This window comes from Podarcis muralis, chromosome 7, assembly GCF_964188315.1.
Source record: "Podarcis muralis chromosome 7, rPodMur119.hap1.1, whole genome shotgun sequence".
Classification (NCBI taxonomy): Eukaryota; Metazoa; Chordata; class Lepidosauria; order Squamata; family Lacertidae; genus Podarcis; species Podarcis muralis.
In genome coordinates this window covers 20,841,908-20,862,656 of record NC_135661.1, presented here as the reverse complement: position 1 = coordinate 20,862,656, position 20,749 = coordinate 20,841,908, and the positions used below count along the sequence as shown (strand labels likewise).

Below are 20,749 nucleotides of genomic sequence, written 5' to 3'. Positions count from 1 at the left end.
AGGGTTTTCCGTTTTTGAGTTGCTTCGCAAAACGAATTTCCCTATGGGCTTGCTTCGCAAGACGGAAACGTCTTGCGAGTCTTGCGATTTTTTTTTGCTCCCCCCCCTTTTTTCTAAGCCGCTAAGCCGCTAAGCCTTTAATAGCCACTAAGCCGCTAAACCGCTAATAGTGCTAATCCGCTAATCCGCTAATAGGGTTGCTTCGCAAGACGAAAAAACCGCTAGACGAAGAGACTCGCAGAACGGATTATTTTCGTCTTGCGAGGCACCACTGTATTGTAGCAGTGGTCCTGTAAGACAGACTGCGGTTTGTGGGGCAGTACCTGAAAGGACCAGCCTGCAATGCCGATAGCACTTGGCGCCTAACATACATCCCTATACATTTCCACAAACCGCTATTGCTGCATGATGACCCCGCCGCCCTTCCGCCAGCTCTCGGAAAGATCCTTGCTTAAGGTTCCTGCTACTTACCCTCTAGGTTTTGTAGATCTGAGACACGCCAGAGATACCATATCCATCGACCAGCTCAGGGCTGAAATCCAAATCTGGTATTGGGTCTTGCAATGGATGAATGTCCCTGTTGAATCGGGTTGTGATTCAGGCCTGTTGTTGAAACCTGGCACATGGCATAGGAGGTGCTCCAGGAAGTGATCCCTTGTGAATCAGATGCTGCCTGCTACTCATCCCTTTTGGAGATGTTGGGTCAGCATCCCCATTTGGAGCTCAGGGCTATAAGAGATGCTGTTTCCAGGAAGGCATAAGAAGGAAAGGGGAGACTCTGCCACAGTCCTGATGGAACATCTCCAAATCTTGGTCGCAGAGAGTGGTATGTTCTGCCCCTGTTGTCGGAGGCACTAAGTTGTCAGCAGAGAAGTCCTACTCAGAGTAGACACATTGAAATAAATGGGTGCCAGCTAGTCAAACCAGTTAATTTACACCAGTAAAGGACTAACATTGGCTATAACCAAGTGTGTCTCTGGATAGCAGCTGTCGTTAAGAATTACAAGTGAGGAGTGTTCTGTGACATTCAGGTTCACAACAGACAACTGGTTGGTCACTGTGAGAAGTGGATGCTGGACTAGATGAGCCCATTGGGTCCTCCTCAGTTTCTTACATTGTATTTTGACTCTGAACCTCAGATCCTCCTGTCATCCTCAGAGCTGCCTTGGAACTTTAGTTCCATACTGTTTTGGTTCAATCGAGTTGAACTTGCTTTGAGGCACTATCAACTTTTCATATATCTTATACTTAAATAAGATGATGATGATGATGATGATGATGATGATGATGATGATGATTACCAAACTCCTATCTGCATTCAGCCTTGGCTGAAATGCCCTCCCCATCACCCACATTTAGCCACCCTATTTGAAAATGGCAGAATGTGGAGCACCTTTTTGGCTAAAATAAATTGCATTGGAGTTGGGGGAATCAACTAATTGCTTAAGGGGAGCCTGGGTCTCCCTTGCCCATCCTAACTCCTAATTTCAAAACTTTCTATCTGTTTAGAGAATGGAAGAAGAAACACGGAAAGAGAAAGAGGTAGAAATGAAAAGGGAAGAGGATGCTGCCCTCATTGCTTTCTACAGCTCCTTCAAGGACCTCTTTGAGTTCTTTTGCTTGAACACCACCATCCATGGCACCATCCGGCTGGTCTGCTCGAGTCGGAACAAGATGAAGACGGCCTTCTGGACCCTTCTCTTCCTCGCCAGCTTTGCCATGCTGTATTGGCAATTTGGGCTCCTCTTCAACCAGTACTGGCAATACCCAGTGGTCTTGTCAATTTCTGTCAAATCTCAACAAACAATGTTTCCTGCCATCACCCTCTGCAATCTGAATCCATACAGGTACGAGTGGTTTTTTTTTTTGTATTTTCAAGGGGCTTCCTTTCGAATTATTGAAAAACTTCACTTGCAGGTTGAGAGGGGCTGGAGTTTAGGGGATCACTTATTTGTAGGGAGGGGCAAATTTGTCAAATTCAGTTCCTCCCCTTTTCTTGGGCTCCCTGTTTTCAGTCTTTCAAAACATAGATAGATAGTATTTTATTGCTTTGTCACCTGGGACAAGCAAAATCTAAAATACAGTAAACGACAACAATAACAGCCAGTCTCTCCTTTCTTGGAAAAAAATCGTAACAGCAGCTTAATGTTAGAACTGCTACTTAGAACAAATTTATGAAGCATAAATATGAAGCATATTAAAGTCTCTAGTCCAAAAAAGTCTCTCCAGTCGTTGGGAAGCTAACTGCTGCATCTCATATGGGAGATGATGGATGCTCGGTGTTGTCAAAGGATAAAGGACTCATATTGCCTCTGACCACCCTGATCTGGCAAGTCTATTCTTGGCCAGAGCTACGGACCACACCTGAGCCTACCATGCCTCCATTGACAGGCATGTCTTTCTCCTGTTGTAAAAGTAAATGGAGCAATACATAGGGGAGACACATTTCAAGTTTTCTTAAGGTTCTGTATTTCGCCTTCAGGGTTTCCCGGAGTGGCCTCTTTGATCAGGCTGTCCCTGCTGATTCCTTTGCATGGCTTGGTTCACGCTGATATTCAGAGCCCTTTGTCGTTTCTCTCATTTCCCCAGGGTCAATCTAGTCAGCAAAAACATGGCCGAGCTGGATAATCTGGCCAGGGAAACCCTACACAACCTATACCCCTTCAGCATTCCGGCGAGCACTCTGGAAGACAACTCCAGCGTCAGTCTGGAGAACTGGACAAACAGTGAGGTCAACAGCTCCAGCTTCAAGCTAGATGACAGCATTGCACTAGTGAGAATGGGCGGCGGCAAAGTGGGCTTCCGGCTGGTAAGTTGAATGGGGATTTCAATGGCCATTTTCAGTGGCCACCTCCCATTGACAATTGGTCTTCCTGAATTGGTTGCAGGCTGAGCCCAGCCACTCAGGGATCACAGAATGACAGGGAGGCTATCATGACCCCATTGTTATTGTTGTTACAATTTCTCAAATGCCCTTCACCCCAAGGTCCCAGGGCAACAATTAAAACACAACATGAATAATAACATTTGGGGTGTATGTTTTAGGACCCACCTTATTTCGATGCTTGCAAGTTGTTTTTGATTGCTTTTAATTCTGTAACCCGCCCTCAGACCTTAGAGGGAAGGGTGGGTAAGAAATAAATTATTAACATTATCATCAACATTATCATTATTAAGATACAGTGGTACCTTGGTTGTCAAACTTAATCTGTTCTGGGAGTCCATTTGACTCCTGGAACCATTGAAAACCAAAGTGCAGCTCCCTGCACTCAATCAGAAGCTGTGGAAGCAGCGTCAGACATTTGGCTTCCGAAAAGCCTTTGCAAACTGGAACACTCACTTCCAGGTTTGTGGTGTTCAGGAGCTGATTTGTTTGGGAGCCAAGCTGTTCGAGAACCAAGGTACCACTTTACATTGATATACAGTGGTACCTCGGGTTAAGTACTTAATTCAATCCGGAGGTCCGTTCTTAACCTGAAACTGTTCTTAACCTGAAGCACCACTTAAGCTAATGGGGCCTCCCACTGCTGCCGCTGCGTGATTTCTGTTCTCATCCTAAAGCAAAGTTCTTAACCTGAGGTACTATTTCTGGGTTAGCGGAGTCTGCAACCTGAAGCGTATGTAACCCGAGGTACCACTGTACAATATTGAAAAACAGTTGAAAACAACTTAGAATTACAGAAACAAGTCAGGTCCTAAAATATACGCCTTCAGAGTCCAAATCATGGTTAAGAGGTGCATGTTCAGCATTCACCAAAAGCTGTATAATGAAGATACCAGATGTACCTCTGTTCCACAGCTCAGGGGCTGCCACAGGGAAGGCCCTCTCTCAGGCCAGCACATACACACTGAACCTCTGAGGTCATGGTGGCTGTGTGGTCAGAGGCAGCATGCTGGGGAGGAGCAGCTGGAGAGGACACTTGGCTTCCTGTTCTGCTTTCAGGCTACCTAGAGGCATCTGGTTGGCCACCAGGAGAAGACGGAACTTTGGCTTTGCTCCGCAGAGCTCCCTCTTCTGCGCTCTCTCTCTCTCTCCAGTTTCTTGATCACTGCACAATTGTTTCTTTGGTGCTGAACCTCTCACTCCCCTAATTCTCTTCTTTCCTCAGTGTAACCAAACGGGTGGAGACTGCTACACCAAGATTTACTCCTCCGGGGTTGACGCTTTCCAGGAATGGTACAGTTTCCACTACATGAACATCATGTCCCAGATCCCACCCATCATTGACATCTCCAAGGACGACGACCACATCAACAACCTGGTCTACGCTTGCCAGTACGACGGATTGCCTTGCAAAGCTAGGTAACTCACGCAGCCACCCGGCCTGCTGGCCTGCTCAGTTGTAGAACCATACCATCCGAGAATCATTCCAGAGAGGGAGCTCACAGGCAGCCGCTGGTGGTCATCAATGGAAGCATTGCTCCTGCAAAAGAAGAATGTAGACTTGCATCCAATGCGCAGACTTAGACCCATTGAAATGACTGAAATTCAGTCATGCCTAGGGCAGTTGCTAGGAATTTGTCTCCTGGTCCCCCAAGTCCTTGTCCAACACTCTTAACCACTAGACCACACTAGTACTTATTTTTCCTCTGAGGAGCTTGAGGCAGTGCAGGTGCCCCTCTCCACATTATCCTCACAACAACCCTGCGAGGCAGCTTCCAGGCCAGGTTTTGAGCTCTACTCTCCGAAGGTCCAACCACTGCAGAGCACATGCACCCTCCAGTGTGGTGTAGTGGTTAAGAGCAGTGGACTTGTAATCTGGTGAACCGGGTTCGCTTTCCCGCTCCTCCACATGCAGCTGCTGGGTGACCTTGGGCTAGTCACACTTCTCTGAAGTCTCTCAGCCCCACTCACCTCACAGAGTGTTTGTTGTGGGGGAGGAAGGGAAAGGAGAATGTTAGCCACTTTGAGACTCCTTTGGGTAGTGATAAAGCGGGATATCAAATCCAAACTCTTCTTCTTCTTCACAGATAGAGGAGTTGCTCCCTTCCCCTCTATCCCATCGATTACCCTTTCTGCAGACCTTTTCTCTCAGTTCCTTTCTGCGGAACCGCCCTACAGTATTCCAAGGGCAGCCCCGCCCTGACCTCCTGAGCCACCCTGCCTATTTCTATTCCCATATCCCTCACAGAGAGGAGCTGGTTCGTTCAGGCGCACAAGAGGGCGTTGGCGGCTCTTCTCCTTTCGGGATAATTTCAGGCTGCAGATGGGGAAGTTCCCTAGAATTGCCACAGACTCTCCCTGTCTCTCTCGAGGTGAAGGGCAGGTTGGCACCGGGTCCTCCCCGGCTTCTGTTTGCATACGGCGCAGCAAGGAGAACAATCTGATAAAGCCAGAGCAAACCTGCCCACACCCAGTGAAATGCTGCCTGTCTCAGGAGACATGCAGCAGCAGCATTGTCCTTAGGGGCATTGCAGGTACTTTGCGAAAGGAGCAAGGCAGGAAGTGCGAGAGCGGCGGAGGGTGGAGAGGGCAGAGAGGTGAACTCTGTTGCTATTGCCTTGGCCAAATGGGAGAGACAGTGTGGTGCAGTGGTTAGAGTGCCGGATTTGGGCCTGGGAAAGCAGGGTTCCCATCCCCACTTGGCCATGAAGTTGAGCCCAACCCCTAGACTCTTGGATGGCAAGCTCCCATCATCCTGGATTCTATTGGCTGTGCCGGTGTTAGTCCTGCTCATGATGTTCTTGGCCATAACTGAGGGTTTATCCACACTTAGCTTTTGCCCTGCTCTTTCCAGGCAGAGGTCCATGCTATAACGATCCGTGCCCAAGAGGTTTCCGTGGGGCTATTTTGCTCCAAGCTTTTCCCACGAAAACCCATTCTTTAAAGTCGAATCGGAGCAAACATCAATTCGGGTTTCCCCACAGATTGACGTTTGCTCCTGCTGAGCTTTAAAGAGCTGATTTTCATGGGGGAAACTCCGAGGGAGGAAATGGGCATTCAGACCCAGAGCTTCAAATCATGGACAGTGCCTGGAGAAAGCAACTGAAAGGCAAGCATGGATAAGCCCTAACTTAGGTTTGCTCCTTTTATTGGGCCTGTTCTGAGTTGAATTGAGTTGGAAGCAACCCTCTCTTCTCAAAGTGGCCAACCAGGTGTCTCTGGAAAGCCCACAAGCAGGGCCAGAGCACAAAAGCAACTCTCCCCTCCTGCAGTTCCAGCCACTGGTATTCAGTGGCAGCTGAATATAGTAGCTGAACCTAAAAAGCCTTGGGCTGTAGGAAGGTCTTCACCTTCTCCTTCCACCATAAAGTTCATCATGGATCCAGATGTCCCTCCTTGGCGAGGCAACTTCAGAAGCAGGGCACTCCAGCAAGAAAAGACCCTCTCCTTTATGGGAGCAGAACTGCTATGGAAGGGATTGTCTCCACTCTTAGTCCCGCTCAGAGTAAACCCACTGAAATTAATTCACCTCAGCCAGCCATGCCATTACTGTACTTTCAATGAGTTTCCTCCAAGAGGGGCTAAGATGGGAGAGATCTCAAGGCGCGAGCAGGCAATGTAAAGAGGGCATCAGTTTTGTGGATCAGACAGGAAGGCTGCCGGTGGCCTTACAAGACCTTTTACCTGTAAGAAGTCTCCCTTCTGGAGACACCCTTCCCTTTGTACCACCTGCCAGTCCCCACGTGGCTTGGATGTGCTGCCATGAATGACTTTTCACCATGGTGCTGTCGTGCAGCTGCCGGCTATCCTATTGCCTGGCCTTATCTCTTCTCTGTACAGTACAAGGTGTGACTGTACCAGTTGTTCCCTCGGTGGAGCCAAACTGGTCCCTGCCACCACCACCCCCGGGTCTGTTGTTGAAACAAGAAGCCGGCGGAGCTAACCACAAGGGCCCATCAAAACGCGTCGCCGATAATGAACCCAAGCAAACATTTGCTTAAGCGTTATCGGCTGGGACAAATTGCGGGTATTTGGCAGGCTCCTGTAAGTTTTAAGCAAACTTCCAGAGGGCGGAGCCTCTCTCGGTCTGCTGTACGATCCGCTCTTGTCCCAAGGCAAGATGACCTCACTCGTAAAAGTAACGGTCAGCTTTGGAATGCAGGTGTAATGTAGGGCCATGTTTCAACATCCACACCTTCGAGGCTGGAAACATAAGGCCCATAAATGCCAGTTACTGGAAACCACAGGAGCTGTTCTGCTTTGGAGCTTCCCATTGGGGCATCTGGTTGGCCACTGTGAGAACAGGATTCTGGACTATGAGTCATTGGCCTGATCCAAAAGGCTGTTCTTACGTTCTTATGGTGTCAGCTGGATTGCCTTTATCTTATATTCCTTATATTTTATCCCTGTTCTTAAGCACTAGCTGCCCCCACTGCCAAATCCAAAATACTGCTGGTGAGGTGGGAAGGAGGATGCTTATCATCTGAGGCTGATAGTATTCATAAAAGTCCCCCTTTCTCGGAGATGGCTTTTGTGATGAAATGTTTCAGCATAGTCACCTGGAACAAGATGGTTATCTCTCCATCTCACCATAGCCCCAGGGCTGTGAATAGTTAATGGGCACCCGCAGCAAAACATTTCAGTGTGGCGTGCTCCCATTCAGGGATCCAGCCAGCCATGCCCTTTCCAGGAGACTCCATTCTGTTCCATATCCTTTTCGAGGACGTTGGTGAAGGCTGTAGAACAGGCATAGGCAAACTCGGCCCTCCCTTGGGGACTACAACTCCCATCATCCCTAGCTAACAGGACCAGTGGTCAGGGATGATGGGAGTTGTAGTCCCAAAGCATCTGGAGGGCTGAGGAACTGGAGAATGATGTCCAGTGAACAAACACTGGAAAGGGGAGAACAACAAAAAATGCTCATTTTTTATTTTGACCATTCCCCCTTTTCCTTCCTTCACTACAGTGAAACTGAGCACTTTCATCACCCCGTCTATGGAAGCTGTTACACTTTTAATAAAGGCGGGACAGATGAGTTCTGGAAAGCTTTGAAGCCTGGAATTGTTTACGGTAAGAACGGAGAAAAAGAATGTGCAGGCAGATAAGTTTGACTATTGGTTGCTTGCAAGGGTTAGGCTGTGTGCAGAGCTCATTATGTTCCACAGACATGTTGCTTTAAACTAGAGATAATTCTAGATGTTGTGTCCCCCCATGAGGCAATGAAGATCAAACACAGTTTGGTTCAGCTGCTGTATCAGTCAAAGTACAGGCTGTGAACCAAGAGGGCAAAATTATCAGAAACGGAAATTTCACAGTCCAGCAGTTTCTGTGAGGGAAGGGGTAGCTGTCAGTTTGGCTGGGTGTGCATTTGCTTTCCAGCATACATAACCTGCCATTTTATTACTGTCTTCAGAGTGTGTCCTTAGAGTGAAAACAGATCCAGTTATGTCCCAAATCAGATCAGGGCTGTTACACTGGAAAATGGGCGGGTTAACCCTTTCCAGTAGGGTCATTTGCCTGATTAAAATATCCTTTGAAGCTGCTATTTGCCCAGCAGAGGGACAATATACAGGTATCATATGGGCACCTTTATGTCCCCTCCCCGCAAAATTGATGCAAATAGCAGATCTGAGGAGTGATTTTTATCAAGAAAATGACCCAGGTATAAAAGCTTAACCTCTCTCCCATATGTGCTGTTCCTAAGGGGAAAGGTCAGGGAGGGAATGTGGGCAGGGTCAAACAATAGATGACCCTGAGGGGAACTAGAGGAAGAGATATTTGTAAAACAGCAAAACTGTGTTCTGGTTTTCATTGTTATAGCTTTCTCAACAGAAGTGCAATACCAAATTTTAAGATGGCATGCAGGCAAGCAGACTTCAAGCTGACAGGGCCTAGTTTGATTTTTGCTGCCAGGGCAAGGTACACCCAATGAATCTAGGCCCCGGAATGGCAGCTCAGGGGGGCAGAATGAGGAGAAGGTGGGGTCACTCTATAACATACTAAGAGGCTTCTGGATCAGGCCAGTGGCCCATCTAACTGCGGAGGCAGAGCATAGCCATCGTGGCTAATAACTTTTGATAGTCTTTTCCTCCACGAATCTCTCCAATCCTCTTTCGATACCATCCAAGTTGGTGCCTATCACTCTTTCAACGATTTCCATAGTTTAACTGTGCATCACCCTGTAGGATAAGCTGAATATACAAAGGCAACTGAGCTATCATAAATCGAGGATTTTAGTACTTTAAAACAATACACAATACCAACTGTAAAACAATTCAAATGTATGATCTAAAGGGCAGGGCGAGAAAACACCAGCAATTTAAAAGCACACTGAAACAAATGGTCTCTAGAACTCTTAAGCTAGTAGACAATATTGAGCTAGCTAGATAGACCAAAGGTCTGACGCAGTATAAGGCAGCTTCTTATGTAACTGCCTTCAGGTGTGTTGGGGAAAGCTTCCCTGTCATCACCAATGTAAACATCAACTGCTAGCCCAGCGGTCTTCTGCATATGGAGTGCATCATCTTCTCCTTTGCCTCAGACGGCAAAATGTCTTGGGCTGGCCCTGAGTCATTCCTACACACTAGCGATGATGATATATGTGAGATCTTGTGCCCATGAGGGTGTCTCTGACATCATAGTGAGCAACACAGAAGCGATTCCTCTCTCGTGTGGGCAGCCGCTCCTTCCACAGCTGCTCATTGTTACCTCAGAGGCCAACTATGTAGGTGGAAATTTTGAGCAGGGTTCGGCCCCCTTCCACCAGAGCAATCCTTGAGGGGCATGTGCAATAAAAAGAGCTTTGGCCACACGCTGATGCCATTTCCTGTTTAGCAACTGACTGATGTCACTTCCTGCTTGGACGGAGCTGTGCTTTGATGACAAATCCCTTTGCTTTTTCCTCGGAGGGTCATTGGCCCCATCCAGTAGGTCCTTCTTACCTTCTTGTGTTTGTTTGGTGCCAGGTCTCTCCCTTATCCTCAAAGTGGAGCAAAAGGACCACATCCCACTGCTGTCCACCAAGGCGGGTGTGAGGGTGATGATCCACAGCCACAACCAGACCGCGTTCTTAGAGCACGAGGGGTTTGATATTCGGCCGGGGATTCAAACCACCATCGGGATCACACAGGTGAGGGTCTGAATGGGCAACAGGAAAAACCTTGGCATGTGTCGTGTGTGGAGGAGGAAAAAACCTAAACACGTTGCAGAGTTCCCAAAAAATGGACCAGAGGCAATTGTACTTCATCCAACAGAGCTTTACTGCTCCGGAAGGCAAATATAATAATAATAATAATAATATAATTTATTATTTGTACCCCGCCCATCTGGCTGGGTTTCCCCAGCATAATGGTCACAAATCCAATACATTCAGAATTGGCACTGTCCATAAGAAATCCAGTTGCAGCAGACTTCACTTAAACTTAACAAGAACTTATAATAAGACTGAACCTTAACACTAAGCGTACAGAACGCCACACCAGAACAAAGAGATAGAGTCAGCATGACCTTGACAGAAAGGATAACAGAACCAGTTTAAACCAGCTGTACTCAGCTTCTCAGAAGGAATAACCCAAACAAGAACCTTCTGCCTGTTTCTTTCACATAGAAAGAAACCTTCCAGAACATTCTTGAACTAAGCAGAACAGGAAAGATCTCTACACATCAGATCAATACTTTTGTACTAAGAAATGTGGGGTGGTGGGGTGTCTGGGAGGCTTTCTGGATGACGGCAGAACAGGGTTAAGTGTTTTAATCAGTGGTTGGGAACCTCAGGCCTGGGAGCCAAATTCCTTCCGATCTGGCCCTTGGCACTCTCTTCCCAGGCCACACACCCCTCGCCCTGATTCACATCCCTGCTTTTACCTGGCTAAATGCACCCTTGAACTCTGGTAGTGTCTCTTACTTGCCTGGATGGCACATAGAGTGGGGTTTGTGTAAATGTGTATATAAACTAGCGAAAGTAAACCTTACATCCAATGCCACGCCCCCTTTTGGCTTTGTCCCCGCCCCCCGGAAGTTTGCCCAGAATGAATGCAGCCGTCGCTCTGAAAAAAGGTCCTCCCCTCCCCATCCCTGATGTTTTGAACTGGCATTCCAAATGGGGTTTTTGTTGCAATCCCAATTTGGGGGAATGTCGAAATGTTTGGGCTCTCAGAGTTCCATCCCACCAAACCTGCTGGACACCAGCTGCCACCAGACAGTTGACTTTCAATAATTGGCGACAGGCAATTGCAAGGGCCTCCTGTGGGGCTGATGTTGCTTTAGTGGTGGAGAAGGGAGAGATTCTTCCAGGTTTAGCTTCTTTATTTTGAATTGATTCTGGCCTGTATGCTAAACTCCAAGTGATATGCTCTTTCCTCCCTCCAACTATGCAGGACGAGGTGACTCGCTTAGGCGGAAATTATGGCACATGTACAAAGGACGGTGATGATGTGGCTGTCAAGCTCATATACAACAGCACATACACGCAGCAGGTACAGCTAAAACAGAGGCTTTGTTTTCCCACTTTATTCATTTCTGCCTTTTTAAGATCCTGCCCCTTCCCATGTCTTGGATCGCTCAAATAATTAGAGCAACCGGCTCACTGTCAAAGATCTGCCCAGTTAATTCAAATCAGGGTGTAAAATTCAGGCTAAGGAAAAGAGGGGATAAATTTGATCTGGTTTCAATCTTAAGGCAAACCTACCTAATTTTTTGCAGTTTTCAAACTGATGAGGTAAGCTAAAAAGGCAGGCATCCTTCAGAATTTGCCCCATTCCAAATTGTGCAGTGCAATTCTGCAGCCATGTAATGTGTGCAAAGATTTACAGAGGCAAAGTTTCCATAAAAACGCATGTGTTATTGCAAATACCAAGCAAGCATGCATTCTATTGGGGAAATTGCTTTGCAGTGGTGGGTTTGGCTCTTCTCCTTCACCGTGAGTGGCAAAATGAATTGGGATAGCCCTTCCCATTAAATTAACACCTATCTACCCCATCTGAAGCGAAAGGCTTGAGGCACCAGAAAAAATTGACTTACAACACTTTCTGTTTTGTTCTGTCTCCCCACCCCATTTCACTGCCCCACAGGCTTGCTTGCATTCATGTTTCCAGAGGAAAATGATTGAAGACTGTGGTTGTGGGTACTATTACTACCCACTGCCTCCAGGAACGGAGTACTGCAACTATAACAAGCATCGTAATTGGGGTAAGAAGAAGCCACACACACACGTGTTTAAATGTGTTCAGAATGACTTGATTTGGCCAATGGCACAGTGTCTATATGTAGCCTGGCCAGCTGTTGCCCCATGACAGCCAATGTGGTGCCTGCAAACGTTGCTAGACTCCAGCGCCCATCATTCTTGTCCATTGGCCACATTGGCTGGGGCTGATGGGAGTTCCAACAAAATTGGGAGGGCACTATGTTGGCTACCTCCTGGCATACCTGAACTAGGGTGGATGCTTATACAACAAGAGAGAGAGAGAGAGAGAGAGAGAGAGAGAGAGAGAGAACACACCAAAGAGGACACATAATGTGAATACTCTGTATGAGCTGACTCGGGGGTAGGGAATCTCAGGCCCAGGGTCTAGATGTGGCCTTTCACAGTCTAGTCCTTGGGATTCTCCCTACATCGTTCAAGCAAAGCATGTTCAGTTAGAAGAAGGAAGTGCTGATCAAACTGTATTCAGGTGAAAACAGGAAGTGACAGCCAAACCGCTAAATTGGAAACAGGAAGTGCTAATCAAAGTGGGTTCAATTTGAAGCAGGAAGTACCACTCAAACTAAGTTCAGCTGGAAACAGGAAATGTTGATCAGACCATGTTGGGGGTTGGTTTAGACAAGGACCCTTCATGATGGCATAAAAGGGCTGTCTTCAATTATTTGCCTGTGGCAGCTGCATCCTATTGAACTTGTTCCTCTTATTTTTCCCCTCCTGTAGGTCATTGCTTCTATCGCCTGTACAATCGCATGTACAATCAGGATGCCACTCATACCGAATCCTGTTTTGACAAATGCCACAGACCATGCAAGTGAGTAGCAAAGGCATTTGATGCATTCGAATGGTAGCAGGGTCAAGCTTAGCATGGACCAGATATGTGCCTTTTCATTGACTGGCCCACTAGATATCTACCTTCTCTCCTCATTCTCTTTTGAGTCATACATGCAGGCCCCACTATTGGTCTGCTTGTTATGCGAAGATTCACTTATCCAAACGCAAAAAAAATTGCCCAAACCTTGCTACATGCTCAGCTGATTCAGATATCCAAACAGCCAGAGTCTGCCCACTTCCATACTTGTTTATGCTTTGCTGGTCAGCGGCAACCATTTTCAGGCAGAAACCATGGAGAAAAGGAATGGGGAGAGAGATCGGATAAATCAGGGAGCAGGAGAGTTCGAACAAACCAGTTTTTCCTTTGTCTCTCTCTTGCTGGTTGGCTGCAGCCATTTTAAGGAAGAAACCATGGTGGGAGGGTGGAGGAAAAGCATGGATCAGAAATGTTCGCATAGGAAATAATGGAAACTGTCATCTTATTAGCTGAATGGTCGCCTAACGAACAATTTCCAGGGAACACGCTGTGTTCAGTAAGTGCGACCTGCATGTAGATCACCCAAGGGTGCATACGGGCATCCAGGCATTACAGCCTTTTCAGGCTAGTGGACACTTTGGGAATGTTGAGAATGTACTGTGGGTTCCAGTCACCAACTGGCTGCCATGGGGGTGTGACATGACATAAAATGGCCGCCACATCTCAAAGTATAGAAAAGGAGACGGGACCATAAAATGTTCACTGTAGCTTTTGTTCTGATGCAGCAGGGTTCCTCGTAACCTTTTTACATTCTTGTCTTCTTGGCAGAGAGACTTGGTACAAACTTGCAGCAGGATATGCAAAGTGGCCCTCAACCAAATCTGAGGTAAAGTATAACCTATGTGGAGTTCAGAGTGGGGGAGGATGCTAAATTTTCAATGTTCTCCCAAGCTGGCTAATGATAGTCACTTACCAATCAGGGAGCCTGCTGCAGTGAACATACAACCAATCAGGAAGCCAGTCACCTATGGTATGTGCTCCGATTAGGAGGAGAATTTAACTGTTTCTTCTGCCTCCTTATACATCTGATAGGGTGCAACAGGTCCTCCATAGTGATGTCAAATTCCCTTTTCTAAAAAAATGAGAGCAAAGAAAATATATTAAGCATATTGATGAAACTTCTAAGCGCAAACAAAAAGTTTTGAATATTCAATATATTTTTAAAAACCTGATAGTCGCATTACTTCTGCCTCGCTTGTATGTATCCGTTTTTATTATTACAATTTGCCAACTACTCTACTGCACAGTGTTTCTCTGCCTTTAACAGCAGCTTGACCCAAAGGCCTTCATAGGTGGTCATTTTTATCCCAATGGCATGTTAAGCTTCACTGCAAAGCAAGCTTCCGTTAAGAGCCCAAGAGCAAGCCCAGCTGATATTTTGGACAGCTGGCAGCTCCCCTATGCCATCCCTGGCACAATGCCACTTGAACCACCTGCTGCGTCTGCTTCCATATTTTGAACCCTGTTCCTGTGTCTTTCTTTTTAGAAATGGATTCACAAAGCTTTGGAAGCCCAGAACAGATACAATGTCACCGGCGACAGGTTAGTCATAAGTTGTTTCTTCTACCGGGGTATATGTGCTGCTGCTGCTGCTGCTGCTGCTGTCAAATCCTTGTCTTTCACCATAAATGCAAGATTATTCGGCAACGGTCTTCAGAACTGGCATCTATGGTGAAGTGCTAAATTTTGAAGCGTAGGAGCTGTAGTCCACTTACATGGCACTGTACCAAATTTATTTTGATCAGTCCTGTCCGTAGTTAGCTGGGGAGGGTGCACCGTGGCATTCACTGGTCCTTGCTTCTGACTGTACCAGTTCAGTTTGCATTTTAACTAAAGGTCCTCAACCATCTGGAGCAAAGGAGCACACAGAGTGAGGTTGTTTGGTCCACCTAACTCAGCGTTGCCTACACTGATTGGCAGTGTCTCTCCACAATTTTCTCAAAAGTTCCCACAATCAAATTTACACTGGACAGTTATCTTGGAGTGGATGTTTTGGATAGTTTTTATACATAGCTGACAGATGGAGAATTTGAAGTTCTCTTTTTTCCTCCTCTTGCTTTTTTCTTCCCCCTTTTCTTATTTCTTTTCTTCATTTTGGTTTGTTTTTATTTAGATTAGGGTTTTTTTTAAAAAAAAAACTTTGATAAAATGATAGTGTATATTTGATATTAACCTTCATGTATTTTCTTTCAAACTGTAATAAAATGTATTGGGGGGGGGGGATGGACAAATTTACACTGGACTAACTCGATCTCGACGCTCTCTTTCCTCAGTTTCAGAAAAGATATTGCCAAGGTGAACATTTACTACGAGCGACTAAACTACAATTCTTGGGATGAATCTCCTGAATATACAGTAAGTGTGTTTATTCGGCCTACATTAACTTTAGTTAGTCACGTTCATTCACTTGAAATGGGTTTACTCTGAGTATAGCTAAGTGACTGCTACCAAGTATCTACTCAGAAGTAAGTCCACTTAAATTCATTGGGGCATGCTCCCAGGTAAGTGGGGTTCGGATCACCACCTTTATCATGAGTTAATGACCACTGGTTTCCATGGCAACCAGCTGCAGCTAACAATAGGCAGCCATAATATTCATGCTTACCTGGAAGTAAGTCCCATTGAACCCAATTACTGTGCTAGTGAGCAAGCATGCAGAGAATTATGCTGTCAACTTGGATCCAACCCAACTTAAACAGCAGTTAGAAACAACTATTACCAAAGAAAGGAATTCATTTTTATTTGCATCTTGTTCTTCGGCTAAACAAATTCTCCCGGAGCAGCTTAGAATGATCAGGAATCAGACGCCACTCCCTTGTCTTAGAATCTAAAAATTACAACAAAAGGGGAAATGAGATTAGGAGGGAGGAGAGAAAAAACACACATAATGTTCTTAGCCTTTATAAGTTCTTTGAAACTGATAGCAGAGGCCACATAAAGTTGCCCTTCCACAAACAAATCCGTCAGGAAGACAAGCAGCAATTACAAATGAAATAAAACTAGGAACAGAAAGGAAGGACAACTCGGCAGGTAAACGAAGATATTTGCGGAAGAGAAACACATTCTATCCAACTAAGTCATACTCAGAGTAGATGCACAAAAATTAATGGCCATGACTAAGTTAGATCCATAAACGTTGATGGGTTGACTCCATGTGGGATATTAATGTTGGCTGCAACATATAGGGTCACAGCAGTGTCTAACCTGGGGCAGCTGAAGTCCAGGGGCCAAGTGTGGCCCCCCAGGCCTCTCCATCTGGCCCTAGGAACCCTTCCCAGGCCACTCCCTTCCCCAGCCCTACTTCACACCCTCCCTGAGTGCTTTGACCTGGCTGGAATGTGTCCTTGAACTCTGATCACGTCTCTTGCTTTCCTGGGTAGAGGATTGAGAGAGGTTCCGGTGTGTGTGTGTGTGTGTGTGTGTAGAAACTAGTCTACTTGTACAAAGGGTAAAATTGACGTTTGTTGCTACATCCATTTATGCCTCTGGTCCTCCCACCACTGGCATGCGGCTCCCCAAAAGGCTATGTGACCCTCACTCTGCAAAGGACTCCCCACCTCTGGTCTAATCAGATGGTCTATGTTTTCCCTAGGAATCCCAGATGATGTCCAACATGGGAAGCAACTGGAGTCTCTGGTTTGGGTCATCGGTGCTCTCAGTGGTGGAGCTGCTGGAGTTCCTCGTGGATGCCGCCATCTTGTCTCTCATCTTCCTCTACCGTCAGTTCACGGCCAAGAGGACGCATAAGGTGTCTCGACCCCCAAACATCCCAAGCATAAGCTTGACTTTGGAGAAGTACCGCTATGTGGAGGAAGGCCTGGCCAGCACCCAGGATGTGACAAAACCTTACGCCAGCGATGGCACTGGCACCCCATGCCAAGACACAAAATATAGCACATACCAGATGCCTGAGCTCTACCCAAGTGTGGTGCTGAATGGATTCAAGCGCCGGAAAGAGCATAGCATAGATATGCACCTCAACAGCTAATGGCGTCCAAAGAGAATGGATCTTGGAGAACTACAAACCTACCTTCATACCTTTGAAGAAGAGCTGCTTTTGTGGGGAATTGTGGCCAGTACAGTTGTGACTGCTGACCCAGAAATGCTGGCTCAGAAGTGCTGGACTGATGGGGCTCAGCCTCCAACAGGAGACTGAGTCTGTGACTTTTCTCTTCTGAACCTCCTCGGACAGTTCTGTGGCAAACAAGATGGAGCCCGGGGAAGCAAGGTTTTCCACCCCGCGACTTGGGATCAGATTTGCAACGCGTTCCGTTAATGAGGGAGGTGTCTGAACGAAGCCTCGCCCAGGCAAACACTGACGATTACTTTCTGACTGGTTCCTTGATTGACTTGAAGACCCCTTTCCCCCCCTCATGTTATTTGTTCCACGGTATTCTTTTCAGAGATGACTGACCTGTGGCCTCCTTATGAGAGGTCTATTTTTTTCCCCCCATTTTTTCATCTGAGGGAAGAGGAAAGCCAGAGAGTGACTGGCGGTTATCCAGTTCCCTATAAAAAGCCACAACCGTAGCTTCCCGCTGAAGCTCTCCTGAGGGAACCAGATTCAACTGGGCATCCCTGGGCAAAGAGGCTGGACCGTCAACATTTCACAGGTGTCTCCGAGTTAAATGTTAAACAGCCCACACATTAAAAAATGTGTCTAGCGAACATTTATGAGGCTATGTACTTTTCTGTCTGTGTTAACAGTGACTCTGGGATCCCAGAGGGATGCAATGAATACTTGACCGTGCCGATTGTAATGCCCACGGTACCTCTTCTGTTTGACAGGTAGTTCTTTCCTGTTTGAGCTCTGAAATCCGTGGCAAGGAACGTGTTTTTAATTATGATTGCGTGCTGCCTCTGTTAAAATGTGAAGTTCAGGGTTTATAAGCTGAGTTCTCGAACGAGAAGAAGAAAAACAGTAGCTTGCATGGAGTGGGATAGGTGCCCAAGAACCCCCAGTGTCTAGCCTAGCAACTGCCTGTACTCAGGTTACAGCGCCCCCTTCAGGTGGCAAAGGAACAACACTATGCAAAGTCAGCTCTTTTGAGTGGCTGGCAGTGCGACAGCTTCCGATTGGCTGTTCTTCACTCAGGAAATTAGTTACAGGGCACTTTTAAATATTACATTTTATTGGTGAATTTGGAAGCCAATATCAACTTTTCAAATGGATTTCTTTACCTGTTTCCCCTCTTCAGACCTCAAAATCCAACCATGTCCATAATGGCTGCTGTTCTTTTTAAAGTAAACGGATATATACTTGCAAGCACATTGAACTTTTGCTTTACACAAAATGTGCCAGATTTCTCCTTTGCATAATGGTTTCTTGATTTAAAAAAAGAGAAATGTTCCAACTGTATTCAGAAGATTGCTTTGTCATAATGGACATCCAGAAATACTGAACTATAAAATATTTAGTTTTATACAGCAAATAGATGTCTGGATGTACCAGAAAGCTTTATTGATGATCACCAGAGCTCAGGGCTGTACCACACTTTATGTATCCAGGGGTCATTTAGTCATCCCTGTTCATCACTTGAAGTTTCCCATGCCAAGTGGCAATTTACCTGCCTGAGACTTTCTTAGGGAGAAACTTGACTGCACGCCCACAGAGCAATCTAAGCTAGGGGTCACCGCTATGCCTGTGCTAGTCCTCAAATGATAAACATGTCTCTCTGAATAAGTCCAAGTAGCATTGTTTCAGCAAGGGGGAGTTGGAATCTATCCCCACACTGTTGGGATCACCGTGGGTCCGACTAAGCCCCATGCAGAGAAGACCCATTGAATTTAATGAATCTAAATTAGTCGTGTCCATTAACCTCAGTAGCATGGCTAGTGTTGGATAGAATCCTGTAAATATCTATATATCTATTATTTTCTATGAATGAAATATGTACTGTATATCCATCTGCCTTGCTGTTGAATTCTATGATGGTTGGATGCAGATGCATTTTGAAGGAGAATATTTGACTGTAATTTATTTCGAGTGTGTGCATGTATGAGAGGGAGAGGGGGCAGAATTATGGAAAGTGACCTCTTTTTTTGGCTGTAACTTAATAATTTATTGTGCTCCTATTTTGTCCTCACCCCTTACCCCTTTGCCTTCTTGAAGGTTAAAAAGAGCAAAACTATGCAATCTGCACTGGTTGTTTTGTAATCTTTCTGTAATAAAATGCTGCAGGTGTCTTTTCATACTGACTAGCATCTTTTATTTGGGGTTTGAAATTTCTTGGGGTAAACTGAGATGAAGCTCATCGTGCTAAGGGGAGCACGGCGCAGTTTGCCCCCACTGCTGATTATTCCCTAGTGGGGCGGGAGCCCAAAAAGTAGGTGGAGCCGGAGCCAACGATTGGCTGAGTAAGAGCCAATAGCAGGCAGCACCAAGTCATCATACTTTTGTCCCCATCCTCCTTCCTGCCGAGTTCTACAAGGGACGACACCTGAGACTCGGGTGGAGGAAGGTGACAGTCAGGGCCTCACTGTGGACTGGATGTAAATAAGTCAGGTGGAGTTGGAGGAATCCAGTTGAGTTTGATGGGGCAGTGGCCCATTTGCCTTAATGGACCTGCCCCTACAGCCTGGAAGAGCCATGATGGGCTTGGATATCTAATTATCGCTCAAATGGAAATCACCAGAGCTTGGGTTATTCAGATTTAAAAGCAACTAGTTCAACTTCCCCCTGTCCGAAAAGCCACTGGCTCCAGTTCACCTTTATTCTTTCACAAAACAAACGGGTTCCATCCAAACTCATCCAAATGAAAGAGGAAGAAGAAGAAGATAATTCAGAATATTATGAGCTGCTGCACTTCAGTAGACGGTCCAAAATTGGACCCACATATAAGTAATATGATGGCTGACAGAAAGTCGTCCACTGATATTTTCCCCATAATTGTATTTCCATACAAGAAAAGCCTTACCCGGCTGAATTTATACCATCCAAGGCATCTGTCACTTTGTTTTTGTGCTTCTCGCTGCATGCAAGATGCTCCTGTTGGAAAGGAGAAAGAAAACACAGGAAATGCCTCACATTCCTTCCTTTTAGTTACTTGGCAAAAGCGGTTAAGTGACTAAGTATCCTTAGCAGCAGCAATGCCATTGTATCTGCCTAAGAAGCCGTAGAACATTGCCTTCACCGTTTGCTTTCTTACTTTCTTTATAAATACCAAGTTTTTCCTTTAAAAAATGCAAGCAAGCGAATATTCTGGGCCTCCTGCATTGCAGGTGGGAGTGAGGAGAGATGAATATGAACTAGAAATTGTTTTAAGTTCTACCCCAAAATAAACTTAATTCACATTTAATTCACATGAAAACCACTTTGGGGTCTAATTTAAGGTGTGTTTGTTTTATACAGTAACTAGTTCAGGGAACTTCATTCCAAGCCTTGGAAATCACATGATTGGCCTGCTTAAAATCTCAGATTGGATCTCTAAAATTCCCAGTAAAAAAGCTAAGAGGGCCACTCTGAAATCCCAGAGACCCACAGTCAGTGTAGACCAGTGTTCTTCAACCGTAGGCTGTAGTTGAACTACAATTCTTTTTATCCTCAGACAGCTTAGCCCATGGTCGGAGATTATGGGAATTGTGGTCCAAAGATGGTTAGGCATGGGGTACCCTTGGCCCTCCAGATGTTCCTCATTCCCATCAGCCCCAAGAAGCATGGTCATGGGTAAGAAGAGTTGTAGCTCAACAACATCTGGAGGTCTGAAGTTCTCCATTCATGGGGAAGGTCCTAAATTTAACCCTCAGCATCTTCAGAAGCCTGTCTGAAACACTGCAGAGATTCTGCCAGTCAGTGTAC

At 46.1% G+C, this 20,749-nt stretch overlaps 1 protein-coding gene across 1 annotated transcript in view; it reads left to right on the top strand.

The window, feature by feature from the left end:
* SCNN1D (sodium channel epithelial 1 subunit delta) overlaps nt 1-19,143 on the top strand; it is a 31,457-nt gene extending 12,314 nt beyond the window's left edge. The window contains exons 2-13 of the mRNA XM_077931355.1: nt 1,510-1,847; nt 2,590-2,809; nt 4,110-4,303; nt 7,851-7,954; nt 9,850-10,013; nt 11,260-11,358; nt 11,953-12,070; nt 12,804-12,894; nt 13,720-13,777; nt 14,438-14,493; nt 15,225-15,306; nt 16,544-19,143. Of these exons, the coding sequence (XP_077787481.1) occupies nt 1,513-1,847; nt 2,590-2,809; nt 4,110-4,303; nt 7,851-7,954; nt 9,850-10,013; nt 11,260-11,358; nt 11,953-12,070; nt 12,804-12,894; nt 13,720-13,777; nt 14,438-14,493; nt 15,225-15,306; nt 16,544-16,939 (1,917 nt within the window). The 5' untranslated portion in view covers nt 1,510-1,512 and the 3' untranslated portion in view covers nt 16,940-19,143. The remainder of the gene's footprint in view (nt 1-1,509; nt 1,848-2,589; nt 2,810-4,109; nt 4,304-7,850; nt 7,955-9,849; nt 10,014-11,259; nt 11,359-11,952; nt 12,071-12,803; nt 12,895-13,719; nt 13,778-14,437; nt 14,494-15,224; nt 15,307-16,543) is intronic.
* Nucleotides 19,144-20,749: the final 1,606 nt, after the last annotated feature.